Source organism: Vipera ursinii, assembly GCF_947247035.1.
Source record: "Vipera ursinii genome assembly, contig: scaffold_193, whole genome shotgun sequence".
NCBI lineage: Eukaryota > Metazoa > Chordata > Lepidosauria > Squamata > Viperidae > Vipera > Vipera ursinii.
Genome location: NW_028148303.1, coordinates 1 through 22,500, shown reverse-complemented (window position 1 = coordinate 22,500; position 22,500 = coordinate 1). Strand labels below are relative to the sequence as shown.

Genomic DNA, 22,500 nt, shown 5'->3' with positions numbered 1-22,500 from the left:
ATCTACCATCTGTATCTATCGCTATCCATCTATCTAATATACCCATCAATCCATCTATCCACCCACCCATCCAATCTATCTATCATCTCTCTCCCCCTCTCATCTATCTATCTATCTATCTATCTATCTATCTATCTATCTATCTATCATCTGTCTATCTATCGCTATCCATCTATCTAATATACCCATCAATCCATCTATCCACCCATCCAATCTATCTATCATCTCTCTCCCCCTCTCATCTATCTATCTATCTATCTATCTATCTATCTATCTATCTATCTATCCATCCATCCATCCATCCATCCATCCATCCATCCATCCATCCATCTATCTATCTATCTATCTATCTATCTATCTATCTATCTATCTATCTATCTATCTATCTATCTATCAATCTAATATACCCATCAATCCATCTATCCACCCATCCATCCATCCATCCATCCATCCATCCAATCTGTCTATCTATCATCTCTCTCTCCCTCTCTCTCATCTATCTATCTTATCTACGGCTTGGCCAGCTGTTGCTTGTCGTTGGGGGGGGTGTGGGGGGAAATTGCGACAAGCTACCACAATGGCGCAACTTCTGCTTTTCGCTTGCCTCACCCAGCTTTCGCCCGTTTGCACCCGGGGCCTGCTTGTGGCTGACGGGCTCCTGGCGTTAAGCGCCTCGACGTGAAGCGAGAACCCGCCCTCAATGTGAGCTTGCCGGGGGGTCCTCCAGTTAACGACCAGCGCTCAGCCCCCAACATTTACGTTCGCTAAGCGAAACCTCGGTGAAGGCAGCCTTGCCGTGCTCACCCCCCCATTTTACGACGACGTTTCCTCGCCGGCCAGGTCACCAAAAAGCAGAAGACGGCTGGAAGGGACCCTGGAGGTCACCTAGTCCAGCCCCCCTGGCCAAGCCGGAGACCCTGACAGAATCAGAGCACGAGAGTGGAAAGAGACCTCGGAGGTCATTTAGTCTAGCCCCCTTGCTCGTAATGGAGACCCTCACAGGACTGTACAATAACAAGGGTTGGGAGGGACTTTGGAGGTCATCTAGTCCAACCCCCTGCTCAGGCAGGAGACCCTCACAGAAGAACAGAGTTGGGAGGGACGTCGGAGGTCCTCTAGTCCAACCCCCTGCTCAAGCAGGAGAACCTAACAGAATAACAGAGTTGGGAGGGACCTCGGAGGTCCTCTAGTCCAACCCCCTGCTCAAGCAGGAGAACTTAACAGAATAACAGAGTTGGGAGGGACCTCGGAGGTCCTCTAGTCCAAGCCCCTGCTCAAGCAGGAGACCCTCAGAGAAGAACAGAGTTGGAAAGGACCTCGGAGGTCATCTAGTCCAACCCCCTGCTCAGGCAGGAGACACTTACAGAATCACAGAATAACAAGGGTTGGAAGGGACCTCGGAGGTCATCTTGTCCAACCCCCTGCTCAAGCAGGAGACCCTCACAGAATAACAAGGGTTGGAAGGGACCTCGGAGGTCATCTAGTCCAACCCCCTGCTCAGGCAGGAGACTCTTTACAGAATCACAGAATGAGAGTTGGAAGGGACATAAGTCAGACTTACATCTAATATGTACATGTGGCAGAGGAACAAGTATAAATCTAAAAACATGATATTCATGAGAAAAAGTCGAGAGAAACAGGAGAGATTTTGTACATGGCAAAGATCATATTTTGGTAGTGTCAAGAGGGGACATATTAAAAAAAAGGAGGGGGGACAAAACTACGTAGAATGAAAGTAACCTGCTAGCAAAAAAAGAGAAAGTATTAGATGATAAGTTAATCTCCCAACAGAATCAATGAAAAGTAGACGCCGAGAAAATAGGTGGAAACTACCTGGAATTGAATGAAAAGATTTTTATTTTATTTTTTACAGAATGCTACAGGAGCAGATGAAGTATGAGAAATATGAAAAAGAATACATACGTTGTGGAATAATCAAATCAAAGGGGCAGTGGCTGAAGGAAAAAAATACATATAACAGGATGATTGCCGTAAAAACATGGAGGTGAGAGAAAGGTCTTGTTTAATGTCTAGAGAGGGGAAAATCTATTTACAAAAAGAAATGGTTTAAGATTTTAAAAAAAGGTATTGTTTAATGTCTAGAGAGGGGAAAATCTATTTACAGAAAGAAATTACCAGAAATGGTTTAAGATTTTAAAAAAAGACCACGAAAACGCATAGCGATTGCGATGAAAAGCAACATTTATTCGGAAGAGGGCAAAACGAAAAGCCTTCAGCCAAGCAAATTGAATTAAAAATAAAAGCGATTAAATTATTTGGCAAGAAACCGAAGCAAGGAAATTACGGAAAGGAGTATTTTAGACATTTTATACGAGGAACACAGTGACACGTTGATGAATGGAACGGAAATGAAGACTGTAAATGTTACTGTCCAAGAAAATTGATGAAAGGGAAATAACGCATGCGGTGAAAATATGGAAGTATTTGTAAGGTGGCCTCTGTAAATGGTATATAACCGGAGAAATATTAAAATGACAAAGTGGTTTGCTTACGGAAGGTGTGCGTCCTTAAAATGTGTCTGATTTCAAGCAAGAGACTGAAGATGTGATGAATATGAACTGAATAAAACACGAAGCAACCAGTATAAAAGAAGTACGTTTATTTACTTATCTTTTTATTCTATTTGATACGTTTTATTAAACTAAACTAAAATTATATTGAGATGGTTTGGACATATGGGCTGAATGGATGAAAACTCTAGTCAAAACCCGCTGCTCAGGCAGGGGACCCTTACGGAATCACAGGATAACAAGGTTGGAAGGGACCTCGGAGGTCATCTAGTCCAACCCCCTGCTCAGGCAGCAGACCCTTACGGAATCACAGAATAACAAGGTTGGGAGGGACCTGGGAGGTCATCTAGTCCAACCGCCTGCTCAGGCAGCAGACCCTTACGGAATCACAGAATAACAAGGTTGGGAGGGACCTGGGAGGTCATCTAGTCCAACCGCCTGCTCAGGCAGCAGACCCTTACGGAATCACAGAATAACAAGGTTGGGAGGGACCTTGGAGGTCATCTAATGTAAGCCCCTGCTCCGGCAGGAGATTCTTACAGAATCACAGAATGAGAGTTGGAAGGCACCTCGGAGGTCATCTAGTCCAACCCGCTGCTCAGGCAGGAGACCCTTACAGAATCACAGAATAACAAGGTTGGAAGGGACCTGGGAGGTCATCTAGTCCAACCCCATGCTCAAGCAGGAGACCGGGGCGGTTAATGTCCTTTCAAATTTTTAAGGACAATTTGAACCGTTAAAACACCAGCCACCGTTAAAAGGATCAATTAACCAGTGAAAAGTGAAAAGAAAAAAAAAATCAAAAAGGACATTAACCGTTCCGGTTCGTTAACCAGCCGTTGGGAGAAGCCTGCATGAACCCCGCCAGCTTCACACACGCGCGGGCGCACGAAAACACACCGTTGTGAGTCGAGGACGAGCTTTTGCGTTTGATAACGGACAATTCTGCAGCAGGAAATTGGAATTTTTGTCTTTCTTTTGGAAGAATCCATTCTGGGTATTAACAATTGTTTTATTTTCTGCTTCAGGTTTCGGGGCCCTTTGTCGCTTCGACGACGAGGGCAATTTGCAAACCGGATGCCGCCGATTGAAGAAACGCACCACTAACACGCTTGGAGCCTTTTAGACACACAGGGGAAGAAACACGCGTGCGTACGCCTTTCTGAACGCTCGCCGCCGAACGTCGAGCTAATTTAAGATATACAGATCAGCTAAAATTAGATTGATAAAACGTTCAAAGAAACGTCTTTTCGCTCGGCTGACGGAATTAAAAACCGCACCGGCTCAAACGTGAGAATAAAAGAGGCGTTAAGAGGAAAACTGGACGTTGGATGTCGCGAGACGAGAAACTTGGCTTCCTAAACGGAAGACGTTTGGAAATGAGCCGAAAATAAGAACGTTCTACGCTCTTATCGATTTAGTCAGCGTAAGGCGGTGAGAAATAGTAACATATCCAAGATTTGTAGTCTGAATAATTAGCCTTTGGGATGAATTGTGACAAAGGGGAACTTTGACGACTTGAAACTTGGAAACTCTTAAACGCCAAGAAGGGTTAAAAGTGAAACGTGAAGGGGAAATTAAAAACTGGGATGGGGGGGGGGAAATCGATTAGGACCTTGATCGTCTCCCAAAACCGAACTATTAATATTTATACTTCTACGTTATAAAGGACCAAAGCTTCCTTTTATCTCACCTCGCGACAGCGTCTGGTATTCAAAGTACACCTCTGATCTATTTGAGCATATTTATGTTAAGTCTCACGCATTTTCTTCAGTCTTATTCTGGCTCGCCTTCTTCGCCAAATCGTCTTCCCTGTCCGTGCTTTTGAGTCCCCAAACAAATCCCCCCCTTGCGTTGTTACGTCGATGGTTTGACGTGGAAAAGTTAATTCGCTTACTTACACGTAGTAAGCATACGTAAGCTCAGCCCGCTCCCAGTTACATTTATTTATACAACCGCCTGGTATAATATTTACTAGAATTTCGCCACAGGTATTCTTACTACAAATAGTAATTTTCCAATTACCCGGCTAAACCATCTGCCAGAGCAGTTGCCACCCTTTGCAAACAATGGAAACCACCATGGCCCGGGTTGAAAATTAACTTGCATCCCAGGGAGTCCGGCTCCACTCGGATGCCCCTTGCATCCAGGGCTGGCTGGGAATGATGGGAGTTGACGTCCACCTGGGTTTTTCTTCTAGACAATCCTGGGAGTGGAAGCCTTAAGCCTTAGCTTCCCGATCCAGGCGCGACTGGCTGGGATATCTGGGAATTGAAGCTCAGACGGCTTCCCCTTTCATCCAGGGCTGGCTGGGAAGCCTGGGAGTCGTAGTCCACCCCGCATCCCCTGGCACGGAGGGTTGACTGGGAAGGATGGGAGTTGAAGTTCAGCCCTCTCCAAGCAGGCTGGAAGGGGGGGAATTCTGGGAGTCGAAGCCCACCCGGCTTCCCCTTGCGTGAAGGTCTGGCTGGGAAGCCTGGGAGGCGTAGTCCACCCCAACATCGCCTTGCAGAGATGGCTGGCTGGGAAGCCTGGCGGTCGAAGTCCGCCCAGCTTCTCCTTGCACGAAGGGCTGGCTGGGAGTGATGGGAACTCTTAAGGCAGGCTGGCTGGGGAGATTCTGGTAGTTGGAGTCTTCCCCTCTTAAAGAATGTGGCTGGGAACTCTGGGATTTGGAGTCCTCCCCTATTAATTTCCCGGTAGCTGGGAACTCTGAGATTTGGAGTCCTCCCCTCTTGAGTCATGCAGGGCTGGGAACTCTGGGATTTGGAGTCCTCCCCTCTTAAGGCACGCTGGCTGGGGGAGATTCTGGGAGTGGAAGTCCTCCCGTCTTAAGGCATGCAAGGCTGGGAACTCTGGCAGTTGGAGTCCTCCCCTCTTAAAGCATGTGGCTGGGACCTCTGGGATTTGGAGTCCTCCGCTATTCATTTCCCGCTAGCTGGGAAGTCTGGGATTTGGAGTCCTACCCTCTTAAGGCAGGCTGGCTGGGGAGATTCTGGTAGTTGGAGTCTTCCCCTCTTAAAGAATGTGGCTGGGAACTCTGGGATTTGGAGTCCTCCCCTATTAATTTCCCGGTAGCTGGGAACTCTGAGATTTGGAGTCCTCCCCTCTTGAGTCATGCAGGGCTGGGAACTCTGGGATTTGGAGTCCTCCCCTCTTAAGGCACGCTGGCTGGGGGAGATTCTGGGAGTGGAAGTCCTCCCGTCTTAAGGCATGCAAGGCTGGGAACTCTGGCAGTTGGAGTCCTCCCCTCTTAAAGCATGTGGCTGGGACCTCTGGGATTTGGAGTCCTCCGCTATTCATTTCCCGCTAGCTGGGAAGTCTGGGATTTGGAGTCCTCCCCTCTTAAGGCAGGCTGGCTGGGGGGATTCTGGCAGTTGGAGTCCTCCCCTCTTGAGGCATGGTGGCTGGGAATTCTGGGATTTGGAGTCCTCCCCTCTTAAGGCAGGCTGGCTGGGGGGATTCTGGCAGTTGGAGTCCTCCCCTCTTGAGGCATGTGGCCGGGACCTCTGCGATTTGGAGTCCTCCCCTATTCATTTCCCGCTAGCTGGGAACTCTGGGATTTGGAGTCCTCCCCTCTTAAGGCAGGCTGGCTGGGGGGATTCTGGCACTTGGAGTCCTCCCCTCTTGAGGCATGGTGGCTGGGAACTCTGGGATTTGGCGTCCTCCCCTCTTAAGACATGCAGGGCTGGGACCTCTGGGATTTGGAGTCCTGTCCGAATAATTTCCCGCTAGCTGGGACCTCTGGGATTTGGAGTCCTCCCCTTTCCAGGCAGGCTGGCTGGGGGAGATTCTGGGAGTGGAAGTCCTCCTGTCTTAAGGCATGCAAGGCTGGGAACTCTGGCAGTTGGAGTCCTCCCCTCTTGAGGCATGTGGCTGGGACCTCTGAGATTTGGAGTCCTCCGCTATTCATTTCCCGCTAGCTGGGAAGTCTGGGATTTGGAGTCCTCCCCTCTTAAGGCAGGCTGGCTGGGGGGATTCTGGCAGTTGGAGTCCTCCCCTCTTAAAGCATGTGGCCGGGACCTCTGGGATTTGGAGTCCTCCCCTATTCATTTCCCGCTAGCTGGGAACTCTGGGATTTGGAGTCCTCCCCTCTTAAGGCAGGCTGGCTGGGGGGATTCTGGCAGTTGGAGTCCTCCCCTCTTGAGGCATGGTGGCTGGGAATTCTGGGATTTGGAGTCCTCCCCTCTTAAGGCAGGCTGGCTGGGGGGATTCTGGCAGTTGGAGTCCTCCCCTCTTGAGGCATGTGGCCGGGACCTCTGCGATTTGGAGTCCTCCCCTATTCATTTCCCGCTAGCTGGGAACTCTGGGATTTGGAGTCCTCCCCTCTTAAGGCAGGCTGGCTGGGGGGATTCTGGCACTTGGAGTCCTCCCCTCTTGAGGCATGGTGGCTGGGAACTCTGGGATTTGGCGTCCTCCCCTCTTAAGACATGCAGGGCTGGGACCTCTGGGATTTGGAGTCCTGTCCGAATAATTTCCCGCTAGCTGGGACCTCTGGGATTTGGAGTCCTCCCCTTTCCAGGCAGGCTGGCTGGGGGAGATTCTGGGAGTGGAAGTCCTCCCGTCTTAAGGCATGCAAGGCTGGGAACTCTGGCAGTTGGAGTCCTCCCCTCTTGAGGCATGTGGCTGGGACCTCTGAGATTTGGAGTCCTCCGCTATTAATTTCCCGCTAGCTGGGAACTCTGGGATTTGGAGCCCTCCCCTCTTAAGGCAGGCTGGCTGGGGGGATTCTGGCAGTTGGAGTCCTCCCCTCTTGAGGCATGGTGGCTGGGAACTCTGGGATTTGGAGTCCTCCCCTCTTAAGGCAGGCTGGCGGGGGGATTCTGGCAGTTGGAGTCCTCCCCTCTTGAGGCATGGTGGCTGGGAACTCTGGGATTTGGAGTCCTCCCCTCTTAAGGCAGGCTGGCTGGGGGGATTCTGGCAGTTGGAGTCCTCCCCTCTTGAGGGATGGTGGCTGGGAACTCTGGGATTTGGAGTCCTCCCCTCTTAAGGCAGGCTGGTGGGGGGGATTCTGGCAGTTGGAGTCCTCCCCTCTTGAGGGATGGTGGCTGGGAACTCTGGGATTTGGAGTCCTCCCCTCTTAAGGCAGGCTGGTGGGGGGGATTCTGGCAGTTGGAGTCCTCCCCTCTTGAGGCATGGTGGCTGGGAACTCTGGGATTTGGAGTCCTCCCCTCTTAAGGCAGGCTGGCTGGGGGGATTCTGGCAGTTGAAGTCCTCCCCTCTTAAAGCATGTGGCCGGGACCTCTGGGATTTGGAGTCCTCCCCTATTCATTTCCCGCTAGCTGGGAACTCTGGGATTTGGAGTCCTCCCCTCTTAAGGCAGGCTGGCTGGGGGGATTCTGGCAGTTGGAGTCCTCCCCTCTTGAGGCATGGTGGCTGGGAACTCTGGGATTTGGAGTCCTCCCCTCTTAAGGCAGGCTGGCGGGGGGGATTCTGGCAGTTGGAGTCCTCCCCTCTTAAAGCATGTGGCCGGGACCTCTGGGATTTGGAGTCCTCCCCTATTCATTTCCCGCTAGCTGGGAACTCTGGGATTTGGAGTCCTCCCCTCTTAAGGCAGGCTGGCTGGGGGGATTCTGGCAGTTGGAGTCCTCCCCTCTTGAGGCATGGTGGCTGGGAATTCTGGGATTTGGAGTCCTCCCCTCTTAAGGCAGGCTGGCTGGGGGGATTCTGGCAGTTGGAGTCCTCCCCTCTTGAGGCATGTGGCCGGGACCTCTGCGATTTGGAGTCCTCCCCTATTCATTTCCCGCTAGCTGGGAACTCTGGGATTTGGAGTCCTCCCCTCTTAAGGCAGGCTGGCTGGGGGGATTCTGGCACTTGGAGTCCTCCCCTCTTGAGGCATGGTGGCTGGGAACTCTGGGATTTGGCGTCCTCCCCTCTTAAGACATGCAGGGCTGGGACCTCTGGGATTTGGAGTCCTGTCCGAATAATTTCCCGCTAGCTGGGACCTCTGGGATTTGGAGTCCTCCCCTTTCCAGGCAGGCTGGCTGGGGGAGATTCTGGGAGTGGAAGTCCTCCCGTCTTAAGGCATGCAAGGCTGGGAACTCTGGCAGTTGGAGTCCTCCCCTCTTGAGGCATGTGGCTGGGACCTCTGAGATTTGGAGTCCTCCGCTATTAATTTCCCGCTAGCTGGGAACTCTGGGATTTGGAGCCCTCCCCTCTTAAGGCAGGCTGGCTGGGGGGATTCTGGCAGTTGGAGTCCTCCCCTCTTGAGGCATGGTGGCTGGGAACTCTGGGATTTGGAGTCCTCCCCTCTTAAGGCAGGCTGGCGGGGGGATTCTGGCAGTTGGAGTCCTCCCCTCTTGAGGCATGGTGGCTGGGAACTCTGGGATTTGGAGTCCTCCCCTCTTAAGGCAGGCTGGCTGGGGGGATTCTGGCAGTTGGAGTCCTCCCCTCTTGAGGGATGGTGGCTGGGAACTCTGGGATTTGGAGTCCTCCCCTCTTAAGGCAGGCTGGTGGGGGGGATTCTGGCAGTTGGAGTCCTCCCCTCTTGAGGGATGGTGGCTGGGAACTCTGGGATTTGGAGTCCTCCCCTCTTAAGGCAGGCTGGTGGGGGGGATTCTGGCAGTTGGAGTCCTCCCCTCTTGAGGCATGGTGGCTGGGAACTCTGGGATTTGGAGTCCTCCCCTCTTAAGGCAGGCTGGCTGGGGGGATTCTGGCAGTTGAAGTCCTCCCCTCTTAAAGCATGTGGCCGGGACCTCTGGGATTTGGAGTCCTCCCCTATTCATTTCCCGCTAGCTGGGAACTCTGGGATTTGGAGTCCTCCCCTCTTAAGGCAGGCTGGCTGGGGGGATTCTGGCAGTTGGAGTCCTCCCCTCTTGAGGCATGGTGGCTGGGAACTCTGGGATTTGGAGTCCTCCCCTCTTAAGGCAGGCTGGCGGGGGGGATTCTGGCAGTTGGAGTCCTCCCCTCTTAAAGCATGTGGCCGGGACCTCTGGGATTTGGAGTCCTCCCCTATTCATTTCCCGCTAGCTGGGAACTCTGGGATTTGGAGTCCTCCCCTCTTAAGGCAGGCTGGCTGGGGGGATTCTGGCACTTGGAGTCCTCCCCTCTTGAGGCATGGTGGCTGGGAACTCTGGGATTTGGCGTCCTCCCCTCTTAAGACATGCAGGGCTGGGACCTCTGGGATTTGGAGTCCTGTCCGAATAATTTCCCGCTAGCTGGGACCTCTGGGATTTGGAGTCCTCCCCTTTCCAGGCAGGCTGGCTGGGGGGGGATTCTGGGAGCCCGAGTCCTCCCCCACCCTTCCCCTGCCATCCCTCTGGCAAAGCCTGCTCTGCAGGGAGGGCGTTTGACACCCCTCCCACCCCCCCAGGAAGGCCAAGGGGAGAGGCTGGCGCTTCCTTCCTTCCCTCCCTCCTCCCCAGACCCGGAGCCCGATGGGCTTTGGAGTCCTCGTCGCCCCTCCCCTCCTCGCACCTGGACGGCGGGGAAGGCGGCCTTGAGCAGGAAATACATCTGCCGGTTGGAGAGCAGGTCGCCGCTGGTCATCTTCTCCTCGGCTCCCTCGCGGGTCTTGCCCTTGGCCCGGGCGTGGAGGGCGTTGCCTTCGCGGACCCGACGCACCTCCAGCCCGCCTCGGACCGCCGCCGCCACCGAGGCCGCCAGCAGCTCCCTCAGGTCGACCAAGCCGCCGGGAGGCCCGCCGGGAGGCCCGCCCAGCAGGAAGGCGGCGAAGCGGCCGGCCAGGAAGCCCGAGTAGAGGTGGTAGAGGACGCCCAGGCCCAGCAGGCAAAAGACGGCCACCCCGAGAGGGGAAAGGCGGATCCCCATGGGCGCCATTGGCCGACCAGGCCCGGCCAGGGCAAAGCTTCTTCTTTTTTTTCCCCTCACCCTCAGCGCGGAGCCATGACGCGCCTCAGGGCCTCACTTCCGGCGCAACCTGACGCCACTTCCGGCCTTTCTTCAGCGGGCCTTTCAGGTAGCCAAGTTTGGTTTCTTTTTTTTTTAACTTTTTTTCCCCCCCTCCCCTCACAGCGGGGCCCTGAGGCGCTTCAGGATTGCACTTCCGGAGACGGGGAGAGATCTCATGACGCAACTTCCTGTCTTTCTTCAGCGGGCCTTTCAGGTAGCCAAGCATCGTTGCTTTTTCTTTTTTTTTTCTTTCCCCTTCAGCGCAGGAGGCGTGACGCGCCTCAGGGCCTCACTTCCGGCGCGACGTGACGCCACTTCCGACCTTTCTGGTAGTCAAGTTTCGTTTCTTTTTTTTAAAACTTTTCCTTTCCCCCCCTCCCCTCACAGCGGGGCCCTGAGGCGCTTCAGCATTGCACTTCCGGCGACGGGGAGAGATCTCATAACGCAACTTCCGGTCGTTCTTCAGCGGGCCTTTCCGGTAGCTATGCTTGGTTGCTTTTTTTTTCTGTCCCTTTCAGCGCAGGAGACGTGACGCGCCTCAGGGCCGCACTTCCGGCGCAACGTGACGTCACTTCCGGCCTTTCTTCAGCCGGCCTTTCAGGTAGCCAAGTTTCGTTTCTTTTTTTTTTTACTTTTCCTTCCCCCCCTCCCCTCACAGCGGGGCCCTGAGGCGCTTCAGGATTGCACTTCCAGCGACGGGGAGAGATCTCATGACGCAACTTCCGGTCCTTCTTCAGCGGGCCTTTCGGGTAGCCAAGCTTGGTTGCTTTTTCTTTTTTTTTTCTTTCCCCTTCAACGCAGGAGCCGTGACGCGCCTCAGGGCCTCAATTCCGGCGCGACGTGACGCCACTTCCGGCCTTTCTTCAGCGGGCCTTTCAGGTACCCAAGCTTCGTTGCTTTTTCTTCTTTTTTTTTCTTTCCCCTTCAGCGCAGGATTAGTGACGCGCCACAGGGCCTCACTTCCGGTGCAACGTGACGCCACTTCCGGTCTTTCTTCAGCGGGCCTTTCAGGTAGCCGAGTTTCGTTTCTTTTTTTTTTTTAACTTTCCTTTTTCCCCCCCCCTCCCCTCACAGCGGGGCCCTGACGCGCTTCAGGATTGCACTTCCGGCGACGGGGAGAGATCTCATAACGCAACTTCCGGTCCTTCAGCGGGCCTTTCCGGTACCTATTCTTGGTTGCTTTTTTTTTCTGTCCCCTTCAGCGCAGGAGACGTGACGCGCCTCAGGGCCGCACTTCCGGCGCAACGTGACGTCACTTCCGGCCTTTCTTCAGCCGGCCTTTCAGGTAGCCAAGTTTCGTTTCTTTGTTTTTACTTTTCCTTCCCCCCCTCCCCTCACAGCGGGGCCCTGAGGCGCTTCAGGATTGCACTTCCGGCGACGGGGAGAGATCTCATGACGCAACTTCCGGTCCTTCTTCAGCGGGCCTTTCGGGTAGCCAAGCTTGGTTGCTTTTTCTTTTTTTTTTCTTTTCCCTTCAGCGCAGGAGCCGTGACGCGACTCAGGGCCGCACTTCCGGAGCGCCTAGGGATCTCGGGACGCAATTTCCGTTCCTCATTACACGGGCCTTTCAAGTAGCCAAGCTTCGTTTTTCTTTTTTTTTCCTTTCCCCTTCAGCGCAGGAGCCGTAACGCGCCTAAGGGCCGCACTTCCGGCATGCGCCGGAACCCGCTGAGACGACGTGACGCAACTTCCGGTCTTTTTTTACCAGGTCTTTTAGGAAGCCAACCTTCGTTTCTTTTTTTTTTTCCTTCACCGCAGGCGCCCTGACGCGCCTCAAGACCGCACTTCCGGAGTGCGCAGGGATCTCATGACGCAACGTCCGGTCCTCCTTCAACGGGCCTTTTGACATAGCCAAGCTTCGTTACTTTTTCTCTTTTTTTTCCCATAGCGCTGACGCGCGTCAGGGCCGCGTTTCCGGCGCACGCAGGGACTTCATGACGCACCTTCCGGTCCTTCTAAGGACCTTTGAGATAGCCAAGTTTCTTTGCTTTTTTTTTTTTCTTCCTCATCGAGGTACCATGACGCGACTCAAGGCCGTACTTCCGGCGCGCGCACGAACGTCATGACGCAACGTCCGGTCTTCAGCGGGCCTTGAGTTATACAAACTTCGGGGTGTTTTTTTTTCCTTCAGCACGGAGGCATGACGCGTCTCAGGGCCGCACTTCCGGCGCGCGCAGGAACTCGACGCAACTTCCTGTCCTTCACTGGGCCTTTGAGGCACCTAACCTTCCTGTTTTTGTTTTTTTTCTGCATCCTTTAGGGCGGAGCCGTAAGGCGCCTTAGGTTTGTATTTCATTACGCGCAGGTGCGTCATGACGCAATTTCCGGTCCCTTTTCACCGGGTCTTTCAAGTATCAAAGACGCTTCTTCTTACTTTCCCCTCAGCGCAGGGTCATGGCGCTTCGACGACGCATTTCCGGCGCGCGCAGGGACCTCTTGACGGAATTTCCGGTGCTCTTTAGCGTGGCAATCGGCGGAACGCGCTGTTTCTTTTTTTCCCCTTCAGAGCCTGGGCGAGGACGCTCCTCACGTCCTGCGTTTCCGGCGCCTCTATACACGCTATTGACGTAACTTCCGGTCATACCACCGCACAGGTCCCGCCTCCGAGTTACGTCACGAGGGTGGAGTCTCTTCCTGATTCTCAACGCGCCGGGTTGCAAGAGTCATCGAGAGGAGAAGGAGAGAGCGGCAGCTTTAGGAAGGGAAGCGGCTTCCCTTCCGGAGGAGAAAAAAATATATATACAAAGGCGGGGGGCCTTCGCCAACCTGGCGCCCCCCAGTTCTGGCTTTGCTTTTTTTTTAATATATGTGTGTATGAGTATATACAGAGAAACATACAGACACACACATATCCAATTTTTGAGATAGATAGATTAGATATACAGATATATAGATATAAGCTAATACATAAATTGACAGATTAGTTAGATAGACAATAAATAAATTGACAGAGAGATACAATCAGATAGATAGATCCGATCAGATAGATAATACATAAATTGACAGATTAGATAGATAGATAATATATAAATTGACAGAGAGATACAATCTGATAGATCCGATCAGATAGAAAGATAATACATCAATTGACATATTAGATAGATAGATAATATATAAATTGACAGAGAGATACAATCAGATAGATCCGATCAGATAGAAAGATAATACATCAATTGACAGATTAGATAGATAATACATAAATTGACAGATACAATCAGATAGATCCAATCAGATAGATAATACATAAATTGACAGATTAGATAGATAGATAATACATAAATTGACAGAGAGATACAATCAGATCCGATCAGATAGAAAGATAATACATCAATTGACAGATTAGATAGATAGATAATACATAAATTGACAGATACAATCAGATAGATCCAATCAGATATTTAATACATAAATTGACAGATTAGATAGATAGATAATACATAAATTGACAGATTAGATAGATAATACATAAATTGATAGACATACAATCAGATAGATCCGATCAGATAGAAAGATAATACATAAATTGACAGATTAGATAGATAGATAGCACATAAATTGACAGATACAATCAGATAGATACATCCGATCAGAAAGATAATACATATATTGACAGATTAGATAGATAGATAATACATAAATTGACACAGATACAATCAGATACATCCGATCAGATAGATAATACATAAATTGACAGATTAGATATGAAAGAAATAAAAGTATTATTCAGAAATTTCTAATGAGTCTAAAGGTTGAAGCAGAAGCCAATGGAAGATCAGAAATTATATTTTCTCTTAAGTATTTGACAAGTACAAATGCGAAAAGCAGAAGTTACAAATTGTAAGAGGAAATCTCGAAACAACGATAGGAGACGGACTGTGGTAACAGAAAATTAGACGGTGAAAGATAGGATGTGGACAAAGGGGCTTCCTGGAACATGGGAAGGAGAGTGGTTTTAGGCGGTCCGGAAAGTATCTGATGATTAGGGAAGGGGTGTCGAGTACGGTAGGGGAGGGGGGAATCTGCGTTGGGGATAGGATATAAAAATGTGTCAAACAACTCTTAAGGTGTGGCTGAACTCCTGTGTGGGTTTCAGTCCACCAAGCCTTTGCAAACGCTTCTTTTGAAATAAAAACTTTGTTGCTGGAATTCCAAGTGAGTTTGTTTTGTTTTGGATCTTCAGCCATGTTCCAAAGATAGATAGATAGATAGATAGATAGATAGATAGATAGATAGATAGATAGATAGATAGATAGATAGATAGATAGATAGATAGATAGATAGATAGATCATAGATAGATCATAGATAGATCATAGATAAGAGAGATAAAGAGATAGATGATAGACACAGATAGATGATAGACACAGATAGATGATAAATTAGACAGATGAGATAGATGATAGACAGACAGATGATAGACTAGACAGACAAGATAGATGACAGACAGATGATAGACAAGATACATAGGTGATAGACGCAGACATGATAGATTAGACAGACAAGATAGATGATAGACACATGATAGATTAAACAAGATAGATGATAGACAGATGATAGATTAGACAAGATAGATGTTACACAGATGATAGATTAGACAAGATAGATGATAGACAGATGATAGATTAGACAAGATAGATGTTACACAGATAGATTAGACAAGATAGATGATAGACAGACAGACGCAGATAGATGATAGATTAGACAAGATAGATGATAGACAGACACATGATAGATTAGACAAGATAGATGATAGACAGAGAGACGCAGATAGATGATAGATTAGACAAGATAGATGTTAGACAGATAGATGATAGACTAGACAAGATAGATGATAGACTAGACAAGATAGACGATAGAGAGATAGATGATAGATTAGACAAGATAGATGATAGACAGACACATGATAGATTAGACAAGATAGATGATAAGACAGACAGACACAGATGATAGATTAGACAAGATAGATGTTAGACAGATAGATGATAGATTAGACAAGATAGATGATAGACAGATAGATGATAGACTAGACCAGGGGTAGGCAACCTCGGCTCTTATGACTCATGGACTTCAACTCCCAGAATTCCTGAGTCAACATGACTCAGGAATTCTGGGAGTTGAAGTCCATGAGTCATAAAAGAGCCGAGGTTGCCTACCCCGGGACTAGACAGATAGATAGATGACAGACACAGATAGATGATAGATTAGACAGATAGATGATAGACAGACAGATAGATGATAGACTACTAGACAGACAGATGATAGATTAGACAGACAGATAGATGATAGACTACTAGACAGACAGATGATAGATTAGACAGACAAGATAGATGATAGACTAGACGGACTAGATAGATGACAGACACAGACAGATAGGTGATAGATTAGACAGAGAAGATAGACGATAGATAGATGATAGACACAGACATGACAGATTAGACAGACAAGATAGATAGATGATAGACAGACAGACAAACATATATAGATCTATAGGTAAACAATTGAAAGGAACATTCGAGATCCTGTCTAGTCCAACCCGCTGCCCAGGCAGGAACCCTTACAGAATCGTAGACTCATGGAGATGGAAGGGACCTCATAGATCATATAGTCCAACCCCCGCCCAGGCAGGAACCCTTAAAGAATCGTAGACTCATGCAGATGGGAGGGACCTCGGAGGTCATCTAGTCCAACCCCCTGCCCAGGCAGGAATCCTTACAGAATAGTAGACTAATGGAGATGGGAGGGACCTCGGAGGTCATCTAGTCCAACCCACTGCCCAGGCAGGAACCCTTACAGAATCGTAGACTCATGGAGATGGGAGGGACCTCGGAGGTCATCTAGTCCAACCCACTGCCCAGGCAAGAACTCTTACAGAATCATATACTTATGGAGATGGGAGGGACCTCGGAGGTCATCTAGTCCAGCCCCCTGCCCAGGCAGGAACCCTTACAGAATAGTAGACTCATGGAGATGGAAGGGAACTCAGAGGTCATCTAGTCCAACCCCCTACTAGGCAGGAACCCTTAAAGAATTGTAGACTCATGAAGATGGAAGGGACCTCAGAGGTCATCTAGTCCAACCCATGCCCAGGCAGGAACCCTTACAGAATCATAGACTCATGGAGATGGGAGGGACCTCAGAGGTCATCTAGTCCAACCCACTTCCCAGGCAGGAACTCTTACAGAATCGTACACTCATGGAGATGGAAGGGACCTCAGAGGTCATCTAGTCCAACCCATGCCTAGGCGGGAGCCCTTACAGACATAGACCAATGGAGATAGAAGGGACCTCGGAGGTCATCTAGTCCAACCCCCTGCCCAGGCAGGAACACTTACAGAATAGTAGACTCATGGAGATGGGAGGGACCTCGGAGGTCATCTAGTCCAACCCCCTGCCCAGGCAGGAACCCTTACAGAATCGTAGACTCATGGAGATGGGAGGGACCACGGAGGTCATCTAGTCCAACCCCCTGCCCAGGCAGGAGCCCTTACAGACTCGTAGACCAATGGAGATGGAAGGGACCTCGGAGGTCATCTAGTCCAACCCCCTGCCCAGGCAGAAGTCCTTACAGGCACGTATACCAATGAAGATGGAAGACTTGTAGACCAATGGGAGATGGAAGGGACCTCGGAGGTCATCTAGTCCAACCCCCTGCCCAGGCAGGAGCCCTTACAGACTCGTAGACCAATTGGAGATGGAAGGGACCTCGGAGGTCATCTAGTCCAACCCCCTGCCCAGGGAGGAGCCCTTACAGACTCGTAGACCAATGGAGATGGGAGGGACCTCGGAGGTCATCTAGTCGAACCCCCTGCCTAGGCAGGAACCATTACAGAATAGTAGACTCATAGAGATGGGAGGGACCTCGGAGGTCATCTAGTCCAACCCCCTGCCCAGGCAGGAGCCCTTACAGACTCGTAGACCAATGGGAGATGGAAGGACCTCGGAGGTCATCTAGTCCAACCCCCTACCCAGGCAGGAGCCCTTACAGACACGTAGACCAATGAGAGATGGAAGGGACCTCGGAGGTCATCTAGTCCAACCCCCTGCCCAGGGAGGAACTCCTACAGGATAGTAGACTAATGGAGATGGGAGGGAACTCGGAGGTCATCTAGTCCAACCCCCTGCCCAGACAGGAGCCCTTACAGACTCGTAGACCAATGGGAGATGGAAGGGACCTCGGAGATCATCTATTCCAACCCCCTGCCCAGGCGGGAGCCCTTACACACATAGACCAATGGAGATAGAAGGGACCTCGGAGGTCATCTAGTCCAACCCCCTGCCCAGGCAGGAACACTTACAGAATAGTAGACTCATGGAGATGGGAGGGACCTCGGAGGTCATCTAGTCCAACTCCCTGCCCAGGCAGGAACCCTTACAGAATAGTAGACTAATGGAGATGGGAGTGACCTCAGAGGTCATCTAGTCCAACCCCCTGCCCAGGCAGGAGCCCTTACAGACTCGTAGACCAATGGAGATGGAAGGGACCTCGGAGGTCATCTAGTCCAACCCCCTGCCCAGGCAGAAGTCCTTACAGGCACGTAGACCAATGAAGATGGAAGACTTGTAGACCAATGGGAGATGGAAGGGACCTCAGAGGTCATCTAGTCCAACCCCCTGCCCAGGCAGAAGCCCTTACAGACTCGTAGACCAATTGGAGATGGAAGGGACCTCGGAGGTCATCTAGTCCAACCCACTGCTCAGGGAGGAACCCTTACAGACTCGTAGACCAATGGGAGATGGAAGGGACCTCGGAGATCAACCCCCTGCCCAGGCAAGAGCCCTTACAGACTTGTCGACCCATGGAGATGGAAGGGACCTCGGAGATCATCTAGTCCAAACCCCTGCCAAGGCAGGAGCCCTTACAGACCTGTCGACCCCTGGAGATGAAAGGGACCTTGGAGGTCATCTAGCCCAACCCCCTGCTCCTCCGGCAGGAGAGCCCTCCCCGTGCCCTTTCAGACAACGGGCTGCCCAATGCTGCTTCTCCTTCGAAACGTCCCGCGTCGGAGTGTTCCCAGCTTGTGGAGGCGGACGGTTCCCCGGGTTCAATTGTCCTTAATGACGGCTAGCAGGCAAAAGCCGGACAGGGGTACCGTTCCTTTAAATCTTCCCCCCAAAAGCGTCTCGGTCCCGATTTAAGACGCTTCATCGGCATCCGGGGCCCTGAGAACTGGAAGGGCGGCCCAGCTCTCCGTAAAACTGTCAGGACCCACCCCAAAGCACGTCTTAGGAAGACAAAATTCTTGGGAGTCAAATCTATTCCCAAAAGAATTTTTACTATGACATGCTTGGTTGTCGGAAACGAGACAGGACTTAATATTATCCCACAAAGTAATTTAATTTAATAATTTAATTTGTATACCGCCCTTCTCCCGGAGGACTCAGGGCGGTGAACAGGGCAATACGCCATAAAAATAAAATACAAAAATTAAAAAGCCATTAAACATTATGCCCATCAAATTAATACATATTAAAATTAAAACTATTTATGAAAACCCAACCCCATCCCGTCAGACCAGGCGGTAAGTCAACCCTTAGAAAGAGTTCCCGGTTTAACCCCCCCTTAACCCCCATTTGGTCAGTCCCCCATCCTTCCTCTCGTATCATCCCTCTCGTGGGAAAAAATGAACTTAGGACCCTTCATGTTTATTGCTCTCTTCCGTGACACAAGCCCAGTTTCCTTTGAAATGCCTATTGCCGGTTCAATACACCTCCATTCTCTTCTCTTCGAGAGATGGCAGAATGCCATGGAATAATGTTTGCAACATTCCATTTATGAATCGGATATCAATGGATATCATTTATGAATCGGATATCAATGGATTCTGACAAAAACAGACTTGTATCCAGCGTCCAAGCGTCCAACTCAGGTCGAGAGGGTGTCGTCCTGGGAAAACCGGTTTAGCCAGCCGGGCAACGGGGAGAAGGAAGCCGCTCTTGGGCTGCTGCCACCCAAGGCCAGCTTGGCGTGCGCCCAGGGTGTCTCAGCTAACCATGGCTATGAACGGAGGGGAAGGTCAGCCCGGGATCTCTTATCGGATTCTGCTCCGCCAAAGGGCCTCCTAACTCTTATTCGGGGCTCCGCATTCGGCTATTCTGCGCTCGGCCTTCTGCGCTCCGTGCCCTCCGTTCCGCGTTCCGCAAGTCGACATTCTGCACACACACACACACACACACACTGTGTTCTGCCTTCGGTGCGTCTTCTGCCTTCTGCGCTCTGCCTTCTGTATGTATGCTGCGCTCTGCATTCATACCTCTGTTCTGTTCTGTTCTGTTCTGTTCTGTTCTATTCTTCTGTTTTATTTTCTATTCTATTATTCTATTCTATTCCTATTTCTTATTCTACTCTATTCTATTCCTTTCTTATTCTATTCTTTTCCTATTTCTTATTCTATTCTATTCCTATTTCTTATTCTATTCTATTCCTATTTCTTATTCTATTCTATTCTATTCTATTCTATTCTATTCATTATTTTATCTATTCTATTCATTATTTTATCTATTCTATTCTATTCTATTCTATTCATTAATTTATCTATTCTATTCTATTCTATTCTATTCTATTCTATTCTATTCTATTCTATTCTTATTCTATTCATTATTTTATCTATTCTATTCATTATTTTATCTATTCTATTCTATTCTATTCTATTTATTATTTTATCTATTCTATTCTATTCTAATTCTTCATTCCTCTATTTATTCTATTCTATTCTCGATTCTATTATTCTATTCTTTTCTGTTCTGCTCTATTTTTTATTCATTTCTATTCTTTTCTCCATTTTCTGTTCTATTTCTATTCTATTCTCTATTCTATTCTATTTTCTTTTATTATTGTTTTATTTTCTCTTCTATTATTCTATTCTATTCCTATTTCTTATTCTATTCTATTCTTTTTTCTTATTCTATTCTAATACTATTTCTTATTCTATTCTATTCTTCTTTCTTATTCTATTCTAATACTATTTCTTATTCTATTCTATTTTATTACTATTTCTTATTCTATTCTATTACTATATCTTATTCTATTCTATCCTATCCTATCCTATCCTATCCTATCCTATCCTATCCTATCCTATCCTATCCTATTCTATTCTATTCTATTCTATTCTATTCTATTCTATTCTATTCTATTCTATTCTATTCTATCCTATTCCATTCCATTTCATTCCATTCCATTCCATTCTATTCCTTAACATCCACAGCCTGTAGGAATGTTGTAAAATGAGGTGTGATTCCCTTAACAACGGCCTTGCTTAGCAATGACAATTTGGGGTTTGATTGCGGTCGTAAGCCGAACACCACTTACCTACATGAATGCGTGAACGAAAGAGGGATGCAGGTCCAGAAATCTATCTAAAAGGCCTCCAGAACAGACAAAAAGTCAGCTTACAATCGAAAGAGTTTATTGGAAAAAAATTTATTATTATTATTATTATTATTATTTTTATTATTCCTCTTATTTCAAACCATTAATCGTGTATTTTGTCAGATCATTCAAGTTCCTAAATACAAATCTGGGGGGGGGAAACCCCCAAAAACAATAAAATCAGTAGTGTATAAAACGCCTCACAATAGCAATCTATATTCATCATCATCATCATCATCCTCTTCTACCTTTTTTTATTATTTCCCCCCCCCCCCCAAGATATCAAATACTTCACACCGATTATTGCTGTCTGAACTTTACTTAAGAGCAATGCCGGAGTTAAGCAAAAAAACACCCAAAAACCCAAAAACCCAAACCAGTGCAAATTTCTTCGCGTAGAAAACTATTTACAGATTTTGACGGACAGGCACAACGGCTCTTTGGGAATCAATTATTGCGTCTTATGGCTGCTGGGGACTCTGCCCGGAGGGCAGCTATTGCTCGACGACAACGGCACTTTTATTTTATTTTTTTTATGCGCGCACACCTGGCAATCGGCCTTAGAATGCTGGGATGCCTTCTACACAAAAATGGGTTTAGAAGTACGCAGAGTTTTTAAAAAATATTTTAAAATAGGGGTGGGGAATATTCTGCAAGCTGAGCAGAAAATCCCAGAGAGGCAGATAGACAGATCGTGGATGGATATAGATAGACCGATAGACATAGACAGATAAGAGAGACAGACAGACAGACAGATGGATGAATAGATCTATATCTATATCTATATCTATATCTAGAGAGAGAGAGAGAGAGAGAGAGAGAGAGAGAGAGAGAGAGAGAATGGATGGGTAGAGATAGACAAAGATAGATAGATGGATAGATAGACAGATAAATAGAGATATAGAGATATAGATAGATAGATAGATAGATAGATAGATAGATAGATAGATAGATAGATAGATAGATAGATAGGATGGATATAGATAGACGGATAGATAGACAAAGATAGATGGATGGATGGATAGATAGACAAATAAATAGAGAGATAGATAGATAGATAGATAGATAGATAGATAGATAGATAGATAGATAGATAGATAGATGATAGATAGATATAGAATGGATGGATATAGATAGACGGATAGATAGACAAAGATGGATGGATGGATGGATGGATAGATAGAGATAGATAGATAGATAGATAGATAGATAGATAGATAGATAGATAGATGGATGGCAGATAGATAGATAGATAGATAGATAGATAGATAGATAGATAGACAGACAGACAGACAGACAGACAGATGATAGACTAGACAGACAAGATAGATAGATAGATAGATAGATAGATAGATAGATAGATAGATAGATAGATAGATGGATGGATGGATGGATGGATGGATGGATGGATAGATAGATAGATAGATAGATAGATAGATAGATAGATAGATAGATAGATAGATAGATAGACAGACAGACAGACAGACAGACAAAGATAATGGATGGATAGAGATAAAGATGAATAGATAGTAGATAGATAAATAGATAGATTTTATAGAGAGAGAGATAGACAAAGATAGATGGATAGCGATAGATAGACAGATGATAGATAGATAGATAGATAGATAGATAGATAGATAGATAGATAGACAGACAGATAATGGATGGATAGATATAGATACATCAATGGGGGAGGTAAGAGACAGATGATAGATGAATAGATAGATGAATAGGGTTGTGATAGATTGGATGGA

At 48.3% G+C, this 22,500-nt stretch overlaps 1 protein-coding gene across 1 annotated transcript in view; it reads right to left on the bottom strand.

Moving 5' to 3' along the window:
• BPNT2 (3'(2'), 5'-bisphosphate nucleotidase 2) overlaps nt 1-10,708 on the bottom strand; it is a 21,453-nt gene extending 10,745 nt beyond the window's left edge. The window contains exon 1 of the mRNA XM_083380197.1: nt 9,948-10,708. Within this exon, the coding sequence (XP_083236323.1) occupies nt 9,948-10,310 (363 nt within the window). The 5' untranslated portion in view covers nt 10,311-10,708. The remainder of the gene's footprint in view (nt 1-9,947) is intronic.
• Between the last annotated feature and the right edge of the window lie 11,792 nt (nt 10,709-22,500).